The sequence below is a fragment of the Sarcophilus harrisii genome, chromosome 3 (assembly GCF_902635505.1).
Source record: "Sarcophilus harrisii chromosome 3, mSarHar1.11, whole genome shotgun sequence".
In the NCBI taxonomy this organism is placed as follows: Eukaryota; Metazoa; Chordata; class Mammalia; order Dasyuromorphia; family Dasyuridae; genus Sarcophilus; species Sarcophilus harrisii.
The window spans coordinates 238832750-238853957 of record NC_045428.1 but is presented as its reverse complement, the minus strand read 5'-3'; the positions used below and the strand labels follow the sequence as shown (position 1 = coordinate 238853957).

At 33.5% G+C, this 21208-nt stretch overlaps 1 protein-coding gene across 1 annotated transcript in view; it reads right to left on the bottom strand.

Annotated features, from left to right (window-relative positions):
* Positions 1-12295: 12295 nt before the first annotated feature.
* TMPRSS15 (transmembrane serine protease 15) overlaps positions 12296-21208 on the bottom strand; it is a 131128-nt gene continuing 122215 nt past the window's right edge. Inside the window, exons 24-25 of the mRNA XM_012544342.2 lie at positions 14562-14701; positions 12296-13091 (exon numbers count right to left, since the gene is read on the bottom strand). Coding sequence (XP_012399796.1) covers positions 12909-13091; positions 14562-14701 — 323 coding nt within the window. The 3' untranslated portion in view covers positions 12296-12908. The remainder of the gene's footprint in view (positions 13092-14561; positions 14702-21208) is intronic.

Below are 21208 nucleotides of genomic sequence, written 5' to 3'. Positions count from 1 at the left end.
GGAGGAATCCCAGCGATGAGGAGAGACATCTTGATAAGGTGGTATCTGATATTCTGATAGCTTGGGATGGGAGGAGGCATTCTGATATTCTAAAACATAAAATCTTTTATCCTTATCAAATATTCTGATAAAGAGGGAAAGGCGGTTTTACAGGACTAAGCTTTGAGCTGATGATTATAAATTGAAGCAGAACAATTAGAGAAACTGAGTCAGGACTGGGTCAGGATAATTAAGGAAACTGAGTCAGGACAATAAAAGAGAACTGTGGCATAACATTGGGATCTCCCCAATTCATGATAGATATACTTCTTATCTGATACCTTCTTTCTCTGAGGAATGCAGAGTGGTGACCTGGGCCCCAACTTCCTACTTTGCCTCTTGAGAGGAAAGTTTTCCTTAGAAAAAGATAGGGAGAAAAGAGGTAGAAATGTCTATTCTATCTTCTTTAGAAACATGACATATAAGGATAGCAAGCTTCATAAAAGGTGAAACCTTACTACATATGTAGGACCCGTTCCTTTTCCTGAATTAGGGTCCATTATATCTACATATTGATCACCAAATTAATATTCTGGTAACTGTAATCTTAAATGTCCAGGACACTCCTTTTCTTCCTCATTAATTCAATCTTTCTTTCCTATTCCTTGTCCTCATACTAGGAAACATCATCAAACATATTCACATTTCCTCAAATACTTCAACTTATATTCCTTTTATACAGGATTATAGCCTTGATCTTAAAATTACCCATAAATATTCATGTTCATGTTCACGTTCATGAACTTCAAAATTCTCTTTTCTAATCACAATCATTTACTATTTTATTTTGGCCTTTGGTTTACTATATAGTTTGAAATCTGGAAATGTTATTCCCTCTTTATCCCTATTTCTTTTTATCATTTCCCTTGATATTTTAGACCTTTTTTTAAAGATAAACTTTGTTATTACTTCATCAACTTCTATAAAATATTCCCTTGGCAATCTGATTGGCATAGTATTAAAAGTATAACATACTTTGCAGTGTTGTAATTTTCATTACTTATTTTTATTTATATTTAAAGTTTTGAAAGTTAGGCTTATATTTTCCCCATTTGTCTCTAATGTTCAAGGTTTTTTCAACTTATGATTTTTTCCCTTTCTCCTATAAACACAGTATTGTAATCCTTTAAGTTATTTTAGTTTAACATTTAGTTAATTGACTCTATTCCCATTAGCTCTTTTACCCACATCCTTTATCTTCCCTCTTGTATTCCCTTTGAAGTTTGCATATCTTTTTTTTTTCATTCTTTCATCTGATTAATAATTCTTTTCCCCAATTTCCCTTTCAATTAGTCAAATAGATTATGCTTTCAATTAATCCTCTTCTTTAGTTTTTCGAAATTCATTTTTGCCACTTTACAGAGTGTTTCTCTTTATTATCCATCTTCTCATTCTATCTACTCTAGACGATTATTGTCTGATTTATAACTCCTATAAATCATCTCATCTCTCTCCATTTTATGTACTACTCATTCAATAAAAGCTTTCTGTAGAGTTCTTTTGATCTCTTCCCTCCAGGCAGTTTCTGACACTGTATTATAAAGGTTGCTTTTGTGGATTCACTTTTTTCCTTTGGTCCTCACTCCCAGAAGAATGTCAGTTCCTGCTGGGGACTAATAGAAATTTTCCACTTATCTTCCTCTACCCTATTCCCACCACACTACATGATTATGTAGCCCACTGTTGATCAATACTCTTCCATCTGATTATCTTCTGTTACCCTTTTGCCTCACAAGCTCCTCTCTGAATCTATGTCCTCCCATTCTCCCATTAATTATATATAGCTATATAATAATAATAACAAAATGTTAGTCCTCCATATTGGTGAAATGAACTGGAAATTAAATGAGATGCATCATGAACCCCATTCTATGTGTAGCTATTTGGTCAGTTCAAATGAAAGTATCACTCAGGTGTCATTCACTCTTCTTATTCCTTCAACCTTGTTTGTGTTCTGCTTCTGGACCCAAGTTATTTGAGATAATTTGTCTCATTTTTCTCTTCCCTTCTCCAGTTATTTCTCTTTCTTCATCCTTTCATTTCTTCTTTTAAAACATATTGCAATATCACTTTTACTATATTATACTCTCCACAAGCCTTAATCATATTAATGTTTTGAGGGGATATATGTATCATTAGAATGTAAAGAGTTCATCCTTAGTTAAAATGCCTTATTATCTTTTTTCCCCCTGAGGCAATTGGGGGTAAGTGACTTGCCCAGGGTCACATAGCCAGGAAATGTTAAGTGTCTGAGGCCAAATTTGAACTCAGGTCCTCCTGATTTCAGAGCTGCTGTTCTGTCCACTACACCAACTAGCTCCCCAATCTCTTATTATCTTGACTGTTGTATTTGTATTTCAAAATTCCTCTTCAAATCTGGAATTATCAGGAATGTTTGAAAATCCTTTATTTCATTAAAAGTCCATTTCCCCTCTCTAGAATTTTTGCTAAGTTTTGCTAGGCAAGTTATTATGTTGTCATTATTTTTTGTAAGTCTATATAATTTGCTTTTTGGAATAGCATATTTCCTTTTTTTAAAGCTTTTTATTTTCAAAACATATGCATAGATAATTTTTAACATTCACATGCCTTGTGTTCCAAATATTTTTCTCTATTCTTTCCCCGAACCTTCTCTTCTACACAGCAAGTAATCCAATATATGTTAAACACATGCAATTCTTTCTATACATATTTCCACAATTATCATGCTGCATAAGAAAAATCAGATCAAAAAGGGAAAAAATAGGAAAGGAAACAAAGCACAAACAAGCAACAATGAAAAAGTGAAAATACTATGTTGTGATCCACACTCAGAACCCACAGTTCTCTCTATGAGTGCAGATGACTCTCTTCATCACAATACCATTGGAACTGGCCCGAATCACCTTGATGTTGAAATGAGCTGCATCCATCAGAATTGATCATTGTATTGCTGTTGCTGTGTACAATGATCTCCTGGTTCTACTCACTTTACTTAGCATCAGTTCATGTAAGTTTCTCCAGACCTCTCTGAAATCATCCTGCTGATCATTTCTTATAGAACAATAATATTCCATAACATTCATATATCATCTTATTCAGCCATTCTCCAACTGATGGGCACCCATTCAATTTCTAATTCTTTGCCACTACAAAAAGGCTACTACAAACAATCTTTGCACGTGTGGGACATTTTCCATTTTTAAGGTCTATTTGGGATATAGGCCCAGTAGAGACACTGTTGGATCAAAGAGTATGCACAATTTGATAGCTCTTTGGGACAGTTCCATATTGCTGTCCAGAATGGTTCAAACAGTTCACAACTCCACCAACAATGTGTTAGTGTACCCATTTTCCCACATTCCCTCCAACATTCATCATTATCTTTTACTGTTATCTTAACCAATGTGAAAGATATGTAGTGGTACTTCAGAGTTGTCTTAATTTGCACTTCTCTGATCAATAGTGATTTAGAGAATTTTTTCTAATCATATGATTAGAAATGGTTTTAATTTCTTCATCTGAAAATTGTCTGTTCATATCCTTTGACTATTTATTAATTGAAGAGTAGCTTGTATTCTAAAAAAATTGAGTCAATTTTCTCTGATTATTTTAGAAATTAGGCCTTCATCAGCATTCTTGGATGTATATTTCCCCCCTCAATTTATTGCTTCTTTTTGAATCTTGGAGGCATTGGTTTCGTTTGCACAAAAATTTTTAAGTTAATATAAGAAGAATTATTCATTTTGCATTCCATAATGTACTCTAGTTCTTTGATTACCAATCCATTTCTTCTCCACATATCTGAGAGACAGACTATCCTTTATTCTTTTCACATGCTTATAGTATTGTTCTTTATGTCTAAATCATAAACTCATTTTGACCTTATCTTGATATAGGGTGTTAGATGTGGATCAATACCTAATTTCTTTGTTATCTCTTGCTGCTGGACTTTGTTGGTAATATATGAAAATGCTCATGATTTATGTGGATCTATTTTGTATCCTGCAACTTTGCTAAAGTAGTGAATTGTTTCTAGTAGTTTTTTAGTTGTTTCTCTAGGATTCTCTAAGTATACCATCAAATCATCTGCAAAGGGTGATAAATTTGTTTCCTCATTACCTACTCCAATTCCTTTAATTTCTTTTTCTTCTCTTATTACTAAAGCTAACATTTTTACTACAACATTGAATAGCAATAGTAGGCAACCTTGTTTCATCCCTGATCTTAGTGGGAATGGTTCTAGTTTATTTCATTACATATGATGCTTGCTGAGTGTTTTTAATAGATGATACTGATCATTTCAAGGAAAACTCCATTTATTTCTTTGTTCTCTAGGGTTTTGAATAGGAATGGGTGTTGGATTTTTTCAAATGCTTTTTCTGCATCTATTGAGATAATTATTTGATTTCTTTTAGTTTGGTTATTGATATAGTCAATTATGTTAAGACTTTTCCTAATATTGAACAATCCCTTCATTCCTGGCATAAATCCTACTTGGTCATGGTGTATTATCTTGTGATAACTTGATGTCATCTCTTTGTTAATATTTTATTTAAGATTTTTGAAATATTCATTAAGGAAATTGGTCTCAATTTTCTTCCTCTGTTTTGACCTTATCTGGTTTAGGTATCAGCATCATATATGTGTCATAAAAAGAATTTGGTAAGACTCCTTTCCCAATTTTTCCAAATAGTTTACATAGTATTGGAATTAACTGTCCTTTAAATTTTTGGTGGAATTCACATCTAAATCCATCTGGCCCTGGAGAATTTTTTCTTAGGGAGCTGAGCCTCTGTTATATTATCAGATTTATTGGCATATAGTTGGCCAAAATAGCTCCTAATTATATCTCTAACTTTCTCTTCATTGGTGTAAATTTTGCCCTTTTCATTTTTTTTTTTAGAAAATATTTATTTATTTACAAAGCAAATGCATGGGTAATTTTTCCAACGTTGACCCTTGCAAAATCTTTTGTTCCAAATTTTTCCCTTCTTTCCCCCCACACCCTCCCCTAGTTGGCAGGTAGTTCAATACATGTTAAATATGTTGAAATACATGTTAAATTCAATATATGTATATATATTTATACAGTTATCTTGCTGTACAAAAAAATCATATCAAGAAGGAAGGAAAAGAAAAACTGAGAAAGAAAACAAAATGCAAGCAACTAACAACAGAGAGAGTGAAAATGCTATGTTGTGTTCCACATTCTGTTCCCACTGTTCTCTCTCTGGGTGTATATGGCTCTCTTCATATACATATGTTCTTCCATGAACAAATGGAACTGGTTTGAATCCTCTCATTGTTGAAGACAGCCATATCCATCAGACTTGATTATCATATAGTCTTGTTGCCATGCATAATGATCTCCTGGTTCTGCTCATTTCACTTAGCATTAGTTCACGTAGGTGTCTCCAAGCCTCTCTGAAATCATCCAGAACAATAGTATTTCATAGCATTCATATACCATAATTTATTAAACCATTCTCCAATTGATGGGCATCCACTCAGTTTCCAGTTTCTTGTCACTACAAAAAGGGTTACCACAAACATTTTTGCACATGTAGGTCCCTTTTCCTCCTTTAAGTTCTCTTTGGGATATAATCCCAGTAGAAACACTGCTGGATCAAGCCCTTTTCATTTTTGACACTAACAATTTTCTTCTTTCCTTTTTCTAATCAAATTAATTAAAGGTTTATCTATTTTGTAGATTTTTTTTCATAAAACCAACTCTTAGTTTTGCTTATTAGTTAAATAATTTTCTTACTTTCTTTTTTATTTTTCTTACTTTCAATTTTATTAATCTCCCTTTTTATTTTCAGAATTCCAAATTTGGTATTTAATTGGGTTTTTTTATTTATTCTTTTTATAGCTTTTTTAAGTTGCATGCCTGACTCATTGATCTTCTCTTTCTTTATTTTATGCAAATAAGCATCTAGAGATATAAAAATTTCCCGGAGAACTACTTTGGCTGCATCCCATAAATTTTGGTATGTTGTCTCATTATTGTCATTTTCTTGGATGAAATTATCAATTGTGTTTATGATCTGTTGTTTCACTTGCTCATTCTTTAGGATTAGATTATTTAGTTTCCAATCAGTTTTTGTACTATTTTTCTCTGGCCCATTATTACATGTAATTTTTATTGCACCATGATTTGAAAAAGATGCATTAACTATTTCTATCTTTCTGCATTTAATTTTTATTGCACCATGATCTGAAAAAGATGCATTAATTATTTCTATCTTTCTGCATTTGATTTTGAGGTTTTATGCCCTAATCAATATTTGTGTAGGTTCCATGTACTGCCAAGAAAAAAACTATATTCCTTTCTGTCTCTATTCAACTTTTCCCAAAAGTCTATCATACCTCATTTTTCTAAAATTCGATTTACCTCATTAACTTCTTTCTTATTTATTTGGTGGTTCAACTTATCTAGTTCTTATAGAAAAAGACTGAGATCCCCCACAAGTATAGTTTTGCTGTCTAATTCTTCTTGCAGTTCTCAACTTCTCTTCTAGAAATTTAGATGCTATACCACTTGGTGCATATATGTTTAGTATTGATATTACTTCATTATCTATGGTACCTTTAAGTAAGATGTACTTTCCTTTCTTACTTCTTTTAATTAGATCTATTTTTGCTTTTACTTACTCTGAGATCAGAATTGCTATCCCTGCTTTTTTTTTTTTTTTTAACTTCAGCTGAAGCATAATAGACTCTTCTCCAGCCTTTTACCTTTACTCTGTATATATCACTCTGCTTTAAATATGTTTTTTTTGTAAACAACATATTGTAGGATTCTGGCTTTTAACCCAGTCTGCTATCTGCTTCTGTTTTATGGGAGAATTCATTCCATTCACATTCACAGTTAAAATTACTAACTCTGTATTTACTGCCATCTTATTTTCCCCAAGTTATACTTTTCTTTTTTCTATCCCCTTTCCCTCCTTCCCAGCGCTTTGCTTTTGACCACCATCTCCCCCAAATAGCCCTGTCCTTTTACAACTCCTCCCCTTTTCTTATCCTTTTCCCCTTCTACTTCTTTTCTCCCTTCTATTAGCTTCCTCCTTTTCTTTCCCCTGTCCTTTCCTACTTCCCTATGGGATGAAACAAGTTTCTCTATGAAGCTAAATATGTCTGATTTTCTCTCTTTGAGCCAAATCCAATGAGGGTAAGGTTCACACAATGCTCATTCTCCTTCTTTTCCTCAATTGTAATAGGTCTTTTTTGTTTCTTTATGAAATGTATTATTTTACCTCCACTTTCCTCTTCTTCCAGTACAATCCCTTTTCCACCTCTAGTTTATTTTTTTTTAATATCATTCCAATAAAGTCAAATTATACTTACACCCTCTAAGTATAACCATAACAGAGACACAGTTCTCAAGAGTTAAGCATATCATCTTCCCATATAGGGATATAAAAATTTTAACTTTTAAAATAAACATAGTTATTTTTTTCTTTCCTTTTTACCTTTTTATACTTCTCTTGAGTTTTGTATTTGAAGATCAAATTTTTTGTTCAGTTCTGGTCTTTTCATCAGAAATAAACAAAATTCACTTATTTCATTGAATGTTCATCTTTTTTTCCTGAAAGGTAATGCTTAATTTTGCTGGATTGTTGATTTTTGGCTGCAATCTAAGCTTCTTTTCCCTTTGGAATATCAGATTCCAGGTCCTTTGATCCTTTAAAGCAGAAGCTGGTAGGGCCTGGGTAATTCTGAATGTGGCTCCTTAATATTCGAATTGTTTCTTTCTGGCTGCTCCTTGATCTGATAATTTTGAGATTTAGTTACAATATTCCTTGGACTTTTCATTTTAGGGTTTCTTTCAGGGAGTGATTGTGAGTTCTTTCAATGTCTATTTTATCCTCTGGTTCTAGGATATCAAGACAATTTTCCTTGATTATTTCCTAAAAGATGTGGTCTAGGCTCTTTTTTTCCATCATAGTTTTTGAGTAGTCCAATAATTCTTAAATTGTCTCTCTTGAATCTATTTTCCAGATCAATTTTTTTTCCAATGAGGTATTTCACATTTTGTTCTATTTGTTCATTTTTTGGGGGGTTTTGTTTGACTGATTCTTGATGCCTCATTGAGTCATTCACTTCCATTTATTCAATTCTAATATTTATTTTCTTCAGTTAGCTTTTTTTAAATCTCTTTTTGCATTTGGCTAATTGAACTTTTATATGAGTTGTTTTGTTCATTGGATTTTTTTCCATTTCACAAATTCTGTTTTTAAAGGAGTTGGTTTCATTTTCTATTTTGTCAAATCTATTTTGTATGGAGTTATATATATTTTTTTATTTCACTAAATCTATTTTTAAAGAAGTTTTCCTCAGATAATTTTTATGTTTCCTTTTCCAAACTCTCCTGCAAAGTTCTTATTTCCTTTCCTCATTTTTCATCTAACTCTCTTTTGAGATACTTTTAAAATTCTTCCAAGAGAGACTTATGAAATGGGGACCAATTCATATCACCCTTTGGGGCTTCATCTAGAGACATTTTTCCTTTAGTGTTCTCAGGATTTGAGGTCTGCTTTTCCCCCTAAAAAAGTTATCTATGGTCAGAGCTTGATTTGCTTTTTTGTTCATTTTTAAAGGTTGAGGTCTGCTCTTAGGGAAAAGGGGAGATTGTCTCAAGCTTTGGCTTCACACTGCCTTGGGGCCAGTGCTGCTGATATTCCTTTCTGTACTTTGTGGACATGGCCAAATCCTATATTATTCTGGGGGTCAGGGGCTTGCTATTTGCTTTTTGTAGTTACATTGGGTATCTCACAGCTAGTCTGCTGATCCACTGGTTTCTGAAGTAGGACAGGTTCAGAACTGTCTATATTTTGACTAAGAGTCTCTTGGTAGATTTCCCTGCCCCCCCAGAGGCCACTTTGCCTTGGGGCCCTGCACTGCCTATCTCCCCCCTTTTCTCGGTGTCCAATTAAAACAAACTTTTTAAAAAGTTCTTCCAAAATATTTTCTGCTGGAAATTTGTTACACTCCAAGTATTGTGTGTTCTGTCACTCCAAAACCAGTTCAGAGACTTGACTTGGTGTTGATCTTAGGGAAGCTAGGAAGAGCTCAAATACCTGTCTACTTTTTGCCATCTTAACTCTACCCCCTGGAATAGCACATTTCAAGCTCTCTGTTCCTCTGTAATGGTGATTATTTAATTTTGTGTTATCCTACTTATAGCTTCTTGATACTTGAATTCTCTCTGATTGCATGAAATATTTTCCCACTTCTAATCTGGAAGCTCTAGGTTTTGGCTATAAAGTGCCTGGGAGTTTTCATTTTTATTTCTTTCAGGTTTCTATTTCCACTTTGTTCCATATGGCTTTCTAATGAAGAAATCTAATGAAATCTAATGAAGACTCTAATGATTCTTAAATTACCTCTCTGTGATTTCTTCCAGTTTTTTGATATGAGATACCTCACATTTTCTCATATATTTTTTCAGTCTTGTGACTTTGTTTTTCATATTTCTTTTTCCATGAATTTTTAAACTTATATTTGGTCTATTCTAATTTTCAGAGTTTGTTGCTTGAGTAAAGTTTTTGATATTTTCTACCAAATTCTCTTTCAAATCCCTTTTTTCCATAATTCACTTTCTCCAATTCTTTCCTTTAGCATTCTCATCTCCTTCTCAATTCTTTCCTTGAGTGCTCTCATTTTATTTTTTTAAATTTTAAACTCTTAAAAAAACCTCTTGTTTTATCTCTTCCAGGAATTTTAGTTGAATTCGTGCCCAAATTGTGCTTCTTTTTTTTGAGCCTTTGCTTGCATATAGTGCTCTTTTGCTCCATATTAGGTAAATTCCGGATCTGGATTTTGTCCAGAGAACACAAGTGTGGAATTGATTGAAGCTCCAGAAGACAGCCTTCTGACAAAGCCACTTCCAGTAGCTAGAAAACTCTGTCAGTTCAGAGTAATAGAAGTACATGCTCTCATTTCTTGGTTATTGCACTGTAGTTTTAGACTGAGCTAGGATCTGATTGCCTCTACTACCACACAGTTTGCATTGGATCTGTGAGTGGATTTTGATGTAGCAGCCAGTTAGTATCCATTTCTATATTTCATGAAAGGTAAAATCCCTCTGTATTAGATCTGGTATCTTTTCTTGAGCTAGTACACAGCTACAAGCAGATCTTTCTTTAGTCCCAGTACTAAAATGCTTGTCAGGGTGTATTCTTGGCTAGATCTTATTCCCTTTGTTCAAAGACCTATTTGTTTCCTTGTTTTTAATCTGAGTTGGAAAAAGTAACTTGTAATTTTTTTACTTGCATTTTTTCCAATCATGACTATATCTGGTTTGTTTTCTATATTGTTTGAAATTGGTGGAGGGTAGAGTTGAACTAGATTGTGTCCCCCTAGTTCATTATATTGACTTGTCTCTTCATGTTATTCTCAATCTTAACTTTGAGTTTGCTTATAACATTTATCCACCCTGGAAAAGTCTTTCCATTTTGATTTTATTCAACATTACCCCTCTATCTCTATATTTATTGAGCTTAAGTTCTACATTTTTCATAAAAGTTTTGGTGCAATGAAATGAATTTTAGATACAAAATTATTGCTCTAAATTCCACTTCTGATAATACATGTATGACTTTGGAAGTACTATTAATCTCTCTGAGCCTTAGTTTCCTATTGGTAAAACAAAAGAATGGAACTAGATGATTTTAAGGATTTTTCTTGCTCTAAAGTCAAACATTTTATTTTCCTTTCTCTAAACAATTGTATCATTTACTTTGGGCATTTAAGTAACCATTAAAGATAGTGTATTTTTTTTTCTTCATGTAACCATGTCTTGAATCTCCATATGAATCACAAGCATTTTTGTGTGCTTTCTTCTTCTAATCCATCAATGATACCCATCATTAATTTTGCACACAGTAGTTGTTGAATCAAGTCAAGGTTAAATCTAATTCTGGCTCTCAAAGTATAATATTTAGATTTAAGCAAAATTGAGGGTCAGAAGAGGCAAAGACATATATAACTAAATTAGGGCCCAACAGGTAAAAATGAATCATTTAATATCTTAGAAGGTACTCTGAGGCTTTAAATAATTCAGAAAAGATAATGTACTTTCCTAAGGATACAGAATGCCTCCATGCCTTGAAAGTCCCAAGGTACTCATTTTGCATAAAATCCAGTAGGAATCTGGGAGATGTACTTGAATGAATACTATAATCCAGGGAAATTTCCCTTACCAAGGGAATCCAGTTTGAAACCAAAGACAGAGAGATTATACATCTCTTACTTCATTCCTGGGAAGTAACAAATCTCAGAGTTAAGGCCTTATGTAAAAGGGGCAAGGTATATGTCAGTTTAATGGCAGAGCCATTTCTTAAAGAGCATATCAATATGTCATTTGAAAAGAGCAACTGCATAGCCTGAGCCTGGAGGTAGCATTTCCCCATTGAAGAACAAGCCTACAACCCATCTAACAGATACTATGCTCTGAGAGGAGACAGTCTAGTCCTTACAACTTTCCCAGTTTGGTTATGCTATATCAGGAGACAACTTATTGGCCAAATTACAACATTAGCCCAACATATCCAATAGAGATAATATTCTCTGTGTGTAGTAAGTCCAGTTGAGCTGCCTGTCTAACTAAAATACTGTATCCTGGGAGGAGATTCACCCATCACTGACACTGATACCTTCCTCTAGAAGGAATTTTGTAAAGATTCTCCAAAGAAAGAAAGGACTTTAAGGTTTGGAAATTCCAGTCATGACTTATCTTGGCCACATATATTCACTGTGCATAATCCTTATAACCATTATATTTTAAATTTATTGCCACTTTCCCTACAACAGATGTTATTGGAGAATATATTGCATGGAGTGTGTGTGTGTGTGTGTGTGTGTGTGTGTGTGTGTGTGTGTGTGTTTTGGTGGAGGAGAAGGGAAGAAATGCTCTGTAATTACCATTCTTGCTATCATTTGAGTAAATGCTTCTTAAGAGTTAATTGATTCTACTGTCTGATTATTAACAGGAAACACACTTGTGGGGGCTTGTGGGATCTAGTATTAGCAGCAACCCACAAAGCTACTCCTAGAGTTCAAGGAAACTGTCTTTCTTTTAGGAACTCTACCAGTGGCAGTGTGAATTGGAGGAATTTTCCCAGAGGGATGAAGCTAGATGGAAAAATATGAAGAAATTAAAGTAATAAGACAAAGTCAGCATATTTCATATTTAAAATTTACTGTACATTTTAATGTGTTTAAAGTTTATGCATTTTAATAATATTTTTAAAAAAGCATATGCCATAGTATTAATGAGAATTCACTTGTGATACAGTGATCCTTCTTTGGCCAATTTTACAATGAATTTTTAGTCATTATTTTAAATTAATAGATAAAATGACTGAAGAATAATAAGTATATTATATCTGGAGTTGAGAGAATGTAAAAATTACAAATATCATTGTTTTACTTATTTAAAAAATTTAGATCAACAGAGATCTTTTTATCTTATGTTTAAATAAGAACAACAGAGAAGAAGGTCCTTGATATTATGTCATAATCAAAACCTGGGTACATCATATTTTAATATGTGGACTTAAAGTTTTTAATTTTAACAGTGCTGAAGTGAAAATGCTAACTTTGTATAAAGAGAGAAGACGAAGTTCAACTTGAGTAGACATATTAATTAAAAAATCATGCATGACCAGAAAAGGAGGTTGGCTTATTGTGTAGAAAGCATAAATGGTGCCAAAAATGACAACTTATATGTTACAATGGTATTGAAACAAAATGAAGGGAAGGGCTATTTGTTCTTTATAAAGGGTATGGATGAAAATGATAAAGAAGGCATGGATGTACCAGGGGAGGAAGTATACACAAAGAAGATCTGAAGTATAAATTAACATAGCATGAAGAAACTATCAAAGCAAGATTTTTCTGCTTAACATTGGTGATGTAAAACTTTTTATCCATTTTACAAACTTTGGTATTCGAACATATACCCCAGGACGATTAGGCAGTGCACATTGGTATCCGAATGAAGTAGCACCAGCAAGAAACCATCTATTATTCTCTTGGCACATTAATGGCCCACCAGAATCTCCCTAGAAAATGAAATGGAAAATTACAAATATGGCAGCTAGGTTTAATTTTAAGATTTTCAGAGAACAGATTAAATACAAAAATTCATAAATACAATAACTTCTTAGAATATCTGGCAGAAGCAACACATTAAATTACTATTGCTGTGGAATAAATCTGTTATTTATTCCTAAAGCTATCTTAAGTAGGTGGTGATGATGATGATTATAACAACATCTCACATTTCTATAGTACTTGAAAATTCGCAAAGTGTTTTTTCTCCCAACAATGTTTTCACTCATAGTTTCCTCAGGGTATATAAGTTTGTATTTCATATCTTCAATACAGTCATGATTTCATCATTTTGGGTATAGGTTAAACTAGAACTGGAGTTATTATCTTGGGGGTGTGAAACTTGTTTTAAAAATTTTTTTCACATAATTGTATTTCAAAATAATTGTTTTCTTTTGAAATTCTATGTACACTTATGCATTAAAAGTACTCTGAGATCAGTTCCACAGGTTCACCAGACTATCAAAGGGGTCCATAATACAAAAATATTTAAGAACTCTTGAATTAGATGGTCTCTGACAGAAAACATGTAAATTAGTCAATTATAGAGTTCTACATTAGTGCCCATGGATTCTTAAAAACTAAGAAGATCTCCAGAGTTTAAGGTAGACATTCTAAGGATAATTTCTGGAAAAACATGCATAAGAATCACACAGCATAAGGTGTGACTTGGAACACCAAGGCAGTATCTACACTGGATGAGCTCATGAATCCACTGAAATATTGAATTATTCTAAAAACTATAATGAATTTAGTCAACATTAGATTATCATGTTTAGGCATCAACTTAGTTATCTTACTTTCTCCTAGAACGTAGTTTGTATTTGGCCAGCAACTGGTTAATAGCTAGTTTCTTATTTTCTTCAAATATTAAAAATAATTAAGAGTAAATGAATTATTTGTTCTCAAATCATGTCCTTCCTGGGAGATATAATAACCAAAGCTGCCCAAAGAGTACAGCTATATTATAAGCATAGTTGAGCACATCTGGATCATAAGATTTTGAATTTTGCACAAATATTTATACCACTGAGCAAGTTTCATTTCAATTCACCATGAAATCAAGCTGGTTGATTCAAGGATAATAAAACATAGTTGTAGTGGCTCCAAGAAAAACATCCATGTGAGTTATTCTACAAAGCTCCCTGATATCCTATTTTTAGCCGCATGCTTGCCTATTTTCCAACAGCAATTATTTTCAGACAACTGGACCACAATCTTAGCTCTCGGCCAGTTTCAGGGGTTTGGAAACTCAGTCTTACCCCCCACCTCCAAGGTGTAAGGACATAGTTCAGTAAGACAAAAAAAATGATGAGATATTCAGTCTCTTCTTTTTTGTTGTTACCTTCTGGATGATAAAGAAACATAATGCAGTTAACTATTTATTCTGACATTGTTAAGGAGTGCTTTTAAATATTTACCTGACAGGAATCAACTCCTCCTTCTTCATAGCCTGCACATATCATATTTTCAGTAATAATGTATTCCAACATTTGTTGTTGACATTTCTCGTTTGATATAAGAGGGATTTGGGCTTCTTGTAGTATGGTAGCAGTAGAGCCTGTAAAATGGTAGAATATATCCGATACATTAAAATGATCAAAATGCATTGCACAAAGAACCACCATCAGACTTATTTATCCACATATCCCCTCTCATTACGGAGTGCTTGCTGAGTGTTTATATAATGAACCAAAATGCTAAAACATTTCCTTTAAGGCATATAATAAAAACCTTGTAGTCCATCTGTGGATTTCATCAAATGAATAAAAATAAAGAACTTCTCGGTGCAATGATTTAGAAAACTAACTGGTATTTGGGTATTTTGAGTAATTTTGGCAAGGCAGGAGAGAAATGGTGTATTCATGTGTTCATGTTTTTTTGTGTGTGTGTTTTTTTTAAAAGACCTACAACAAAGACTTTGATTCATATACATGAGTGAAAACTTATTCAAAAGCTGTACTTCTTTAATCATTTGAAGAGATGCTTATGTATAATATCATTCAGCCTTTTTAAGACTGTAAAACAGGTGTAGGTTGTATAGCAGACAGCTTAACCTACTACCATATCATATACAGGTCTAAAAGTAATCAGATTGTGCTCTATAGTGATGGAAAAAAGAAATAAGACACATTGTAGCAAGAATATGCTTCAATGACTTTTATAAAGTAGATTCATCAACAGAAAAAATAAACCCAAATTTTCTGAAACAACAGATCCAGGTGGGATTCAAAGAAAACTGAAGAAGCAGGTGTCTGGTATTTCAGAGAAGGTCGATGATAACCATTTTCAAATTGGTTTCTCAAGAGAGCAATGAAGTTATGGAAGTAGCAATTCATATTAAAATCAGTGTGATGGCCGAATGAATGAATTCATCATTATCAGTTGAATTTATGGCACTTTGGTCCAGAAAACAGAACAAAAATATTTGTTTTAATTTAAATACAGAATGAACTTTCCATTTACTTCTAATGTTTAGTAGCAGTCAGGAATGAACTCTCCTTGAGTGGGGACAATGAATCTGCTGTAGGAAAGCCACTCAATGTTATCTTCTATAAAAATCACAGCTAAATTTACAGACTTCAGTATTATCAGAGAGGTGGAATCAATGTCTTTAGCTTCTTGTAAGTAATTCTGTTTAAATATTTGGTGGAAGAAAAAGTCAGATTTTTAGGGAAAGCATCTTTGGGAATTACCACCGTATTTATATTTCAAATGTAAAAACATTTCAATTCTGTCCCTACAATAATTAATAATTAAAAGTTAGCTGTATCTTTGTAACCCAGTGCTTGAGACTGACATTTTCTTATGACCCTCTCATGGTTAGAGAGAACAACCACTGAAAGCTGCAGGCCTAATTGGGGGCAGAGCTGGTGAGAAGTTGGCAGAGAGCTGTGTGTTCTGTCTTTTCAGCTTCAATTATACATTTTCTCCTAGAGGGAGAGAAAAACTCTGGGAAGAAGATGTTATAAAGAACAGCAGGCACCTCAAATATGTCCTTATTCTGAACTTGATATGAGAGGCTTCTGGGAATTTCACTTTGGATAACATCAAGGACTTTCTCAGTCAATTTGAGATCTTACCCTCACAGTGGAAGAACTCATTCATTCTGTATATTCTCTGATATATTTACCTATGAATAACATTTTTGATATGTTTGCTTAGATAAATAGGTTAACTCACTATTCAGTATGCGTGATAGTATTTGTGTAACAGGAATTAGATGGAAGGGAAGCTTTGGATATATCAATGTAGTCATTCAATCTCCTATGAGGGATAGCGACCGGGGCACAACTCAAAACCAGAAAAGTATTTCCCCTAGATTAATAATATATTTTTTATTTTAGATGAATAATATTTAGGAGAAAATGTAGATATAATACTAACCCAGTCCCTCTTTATGATGAGACCTGAGTGGCTAGCTATGTTTATTATTCCCTTCCTGGAAGAAATCAAGGTCTCCCTTGGAAAAGAGTGGGCCAAGGGGCAGATGAGACTCTGGAGATATTTACTATGCTCCCCTATTAGCCATGTTTAGACAGACGCAAATAGATATATATAACTTACCTGGGCAATACACATAACTTCATTCACACATATACATCCAATTTTGGAATATTATTTTAAAATCTCTAGGTGCTTAATTTATAATTATCAGCTCATCTCTGCACCAACAATAGTTGGCTAGGTATTTGGCACATTAGAGTCAATAAATGGAAAAATTTGTATTTGACTGAATTAAATGGAATAGACATGATAGTTTCATAAAATGTATTAAAATGCCATGAAAATAAAGAAATAACTATAATTTCATTATACACATTTTAAAAATTGTTTCATTGTTTTTAAAATTAAAAAATCTGCTTTTCTCCCACATGCCATTATCCTTTCCAAACTTCAGATTGAGAATTTTTAAAAATCCCCCTGAAAAACATATATGGTAAACAAAAAAAATTTTCCCATTGGTCACAGACAAAATAAATGTCTCATTCATTCTAAGTTCTTCACCCCTTTATCAGGAGATGGATAGCAGGTTCCATCATTTGTCCTCTGAAATCATGGTTGATTATTCCACTAAAAAGAGTTTTAAATTCTTTTTTTATTTTTATTTTTATGAGTTTCTAATTCTTTTAAAGTTGTCTTCAATATATTGTTGTCATTGTATAAAATATTATGTTGCTTCTGTTTACTTTATACATGCAAGTTTTCCAGATTTCTCTTAAACTATCCTCTCCATCATTTCTTATGACACTAATATTCCATAATTTATTCATCATAACTTTTTCAGCTATTTGCCAATTTATGGCATCCTTTTAGATTTCTTTTTTTTTCTTCTGCAATCTCAAAAAGAACCATACATATTTTTATACATTCTTAGAGTCTGCTTTGCTTAGAACTAATCCCTCCCTCAATTTGCCTCCATTTTGAGGTTTCTTTCTGGAAATGACCAGTAGATTCTTTCTATTTCCGTTTTCCTCTTTGATTCTGAGAAAATCTAAGAAGTTTTCTTTTAAGATCTCTTGAAATAGGTTATCTTTCTCTTTCTCTCTTTCTGTCTCTGCCTCTGTCGCACTCTCTCTCTTTGGTCATTCAAATGATCCAGTGATTAATAAATTTTTTTCTCCTTGATCTCTTTTTTAGCTCAGTTATTTTTGCTACAAGATGACTTATATTTTCTTCTAGTTTTGACTTTGTTTCAATATTTCTTGTTGTCTTATGGAATTGATGGCTTTTGTTTGTTTTATTCTAATTTACTAGGAATTTGTTTCTTGGGCATAGATTTGTACCTCTTTTGTGCCAAGCTATTAGTTCCCCTTCCCCTTCTTTCTTCCATAGATTTTTTTTCTTTTCCATTTTTCTCTAGTCCTCTCCTTTCATTAAAAAAAAATTAACTCTTAAAAAAAAAAAGAAACACTCTTTGCTTCATCTCTTCCAGGAATTCTAGTTGAATTTTTGCCCACGCTGTATTTCGATTTTAGGTTTTGGTTGTAGATATTTTGGAGGTTTTTTTTCCTTCATTCTCCTTGATATTCTCTTCTCTCTAGGTTTTCAAGATACAGTGTTCTTATTTGGTTTTCCTTTTACCTTTCTGACTGCAACTTCTCTGTCTCCTTTCCTGGGTTCTCATGCGGGTCACACATGTTCCTTTCTTGGATTATCCTCTCTTCTCTTTCTAACTATTTCATTTGGAAATCTCATCAACTCTCATGTATTTAATTACCATCTCTATGATTATTAAGTTTATCTTTCCTGCCTCAATTTCTCTGCCAACCTCTAATCTTCCAAATCCAAATGCCTTTCAGACATTTTGAATTATATTTCCAGTAGATAACTTAAGCATATGTCTGAAATGGAACTCATTTTCTTTCCCCAAAATTTTCCCTACCCCGACTTGCTTTGACTTTTCTATTAATGTATGGATAAATACCATCCTCCTTGTCCCTCAGTATCTCAACCTGGGAGTCATCTTGGATTCCTATTTCTCTTCTCCCATACCCAAACTGTTGTTAAGCCTACTGATTTTGCTTTTGCAACATCTCTAAAATACTTCCCCTTCTCTCTTCTGACACTGCTACTGCCTTAGTGTGGGCCTTCATTGCCACAATTGCAATAGCCTGCTAGTTGTCTCTCTGAATTGTTTCATCTCACTCCAATCCATCCTCCATTTAGCTACCAAAGTAATTTTCCAAAATTACAAGTCTGATCATGTCACTTCCCACTTTCCCACTCCTTATTCAATAAACTCCAGTTTTTCTCTTTAGAATCAAATACAAAATCCTTTGGTGTTTAATGCTTTTCATAATCTACCTGCTTTCCTGGTGAGATTCTTTTTGTTTGTTTATTTTTCATTCTTTCAGTGTATTTCTTAACTTTGTACTTTAATTTTAGGTCAAGGTTTGGATTAATTTCTGGAAGACATATCTGGACTGGCCCTAATGCTCCTTTCTTGGGTATTGAGTGTTGTGTTATTTCAGAATCTCAGGGACAACTCAGGCTGGAGATTTGCAACTTTTCAATGCTCCTAAAGTACTTTGATCCAGGGAAAAATCTGACCACTATCCTCTGTTCTGAGTTTTGCAAGCTCTTGATCTGGGTTTGGTGTTGAACAGTAATAGATTTTTGGGAAGTTCTGCTTGTTAAGAATGACAATGGCAGATTTCCCTTTTGTCTAAGATTCCTGCCCTAATTATTTCTCTGCAGGAATCTGACTGAGCTGAGACTACATCTATGGCTCAATTTTGCTTTTGGACTCTGAGACATACTGTTGCAGCTTAGCTTCCAAACCCATATCTCAATACACTGCACAGGGCTTTCCAGTGGAAGGTGCCTAAAAGAAAGCTTCTCTTTTGTACATGTTCCCTCCTCAGTCTGTCCTACATATGTCACCAGAAAGTGGGTAATAGGCAAAAAGTTATAATTCAGTCTCTTCCAGCCTTCCCCTGAGTCTCGTGGCCAGATTCTCATCATTGTCAGACTTCTCTTTCTGTAGGAAAAATGATTCATTGTGACTTTTTCTTGGATTTTGCCAAACGGTTTCAGTCTGATGTGATTTCTAAGTTTTTTCAAGGAATTTGGGAAAGTGTGGCTCTTGCTGTATGACTTCCTGTCACTTAGCCATCTTGGCCTTTTCTTTCTTGGCCATAAATTATTAAAGTAAATTGAGTATGTTCCCTCTCCCCTTCTGTCCCCCCCACATCATACTATTTAGCTATTGCCTGAAGTTAAGAAATGAACACTTTTAGTTACAAATAGGAATGAAGTAAATTTAATTGTATAATTTTTGTAAAGTCAATTTTCTATGTACTTAAGGGTTTATATATTTTAAAGTACAATTTATTTTTGAACTATAAGCTGTGGTCAAATATATTTTAGTTTTAAATATGATGTATAAACATGTATAAATATCTCTCCATGAGGCATTTTATTCTTAAATTTAATATTTGAAAATCATAATTTTTCAAGTAAAAGAAAAAAGGAAAAATGCAACATTTAGGTTGAACTTGTTTTATCTTTCTAGCCTCATTATACATTACTTAACATTCTGCATTCTCTGGTCCTGTCACACTGCCCTATTTCTACATTTCTTATACATAGCACTCCTCTTTTCATGTTTGGATTGGTCCTTTCCCATTCCTGGAAGGTGCTATCTCCTCATTTTCGCCTCACAGAATCTCTCACTTCCTTATGATATAGCTCAAAGACTACTTTTAACAAAGACTTTCCTTCAACTGTTCATACCCTCTATCCATATGCTGTTTATATCTTGTTTGTACAAAGTCTTGTGCTCATTTTTTCCTCCATTATGCTCTTTGAGAGTAGGGAGAGTTTTTTGCCTTTTTTTGGTATTACTAGTTGCTTAATGGGTACCTAATAAATGGTTATGGATTAATTGATTGATTAGAGATGCAGATGTATTATACATGATCAGGGATGCAGAATGTATGATACATTTAAACAGCCTGCCACAATAAAGAAATTAATTTAGAACAATTAAGAAGGGGTGGAGCTGATATGGAGAAGAAATATGATATTTCTTCTGATTTCTCCCAACCTAACCCTCTAACCAAATTTTAAAAAATTCCTGAAATCAAAATTTGAATGTGATAACTTAAAATAAGCAATAGTAACTTGTTTCCACTCCAAGATAGCTTAGGAAGAATGAAAAATAGGTCTATGGTCACAGGGATGAAGGCTGACTAGGAAACTGACTGGGGACGCAGAGGGCAGCCCTCATGAAGGAGACCATGGCAATAGTTGTACCAAGAACTATAAGAGAATTAAACTCTTAATCAGAAAGATATTACAAAAGACCCTTGTGCTAATGTTAGGTGCAAGACTGGGTGCCATTTGGTAGTTCCTTCACCTCTTACCCAGGTCCAGGTCCTAGTTCAAGGGCAGAGATAAGCAGTTACAGTCTATGGTTTCAAGAAAACAGAGGCTCTACCTGGGAAAAGATAGAGCACAGATAGAAGAAAAGTAACCAAGGAGTAACTCTCCTTGGAATATATCACCTTAGAAGTATTGAAAACTTACAGGCGCACAGATCTAACCATAAAAGCTCAAGCTA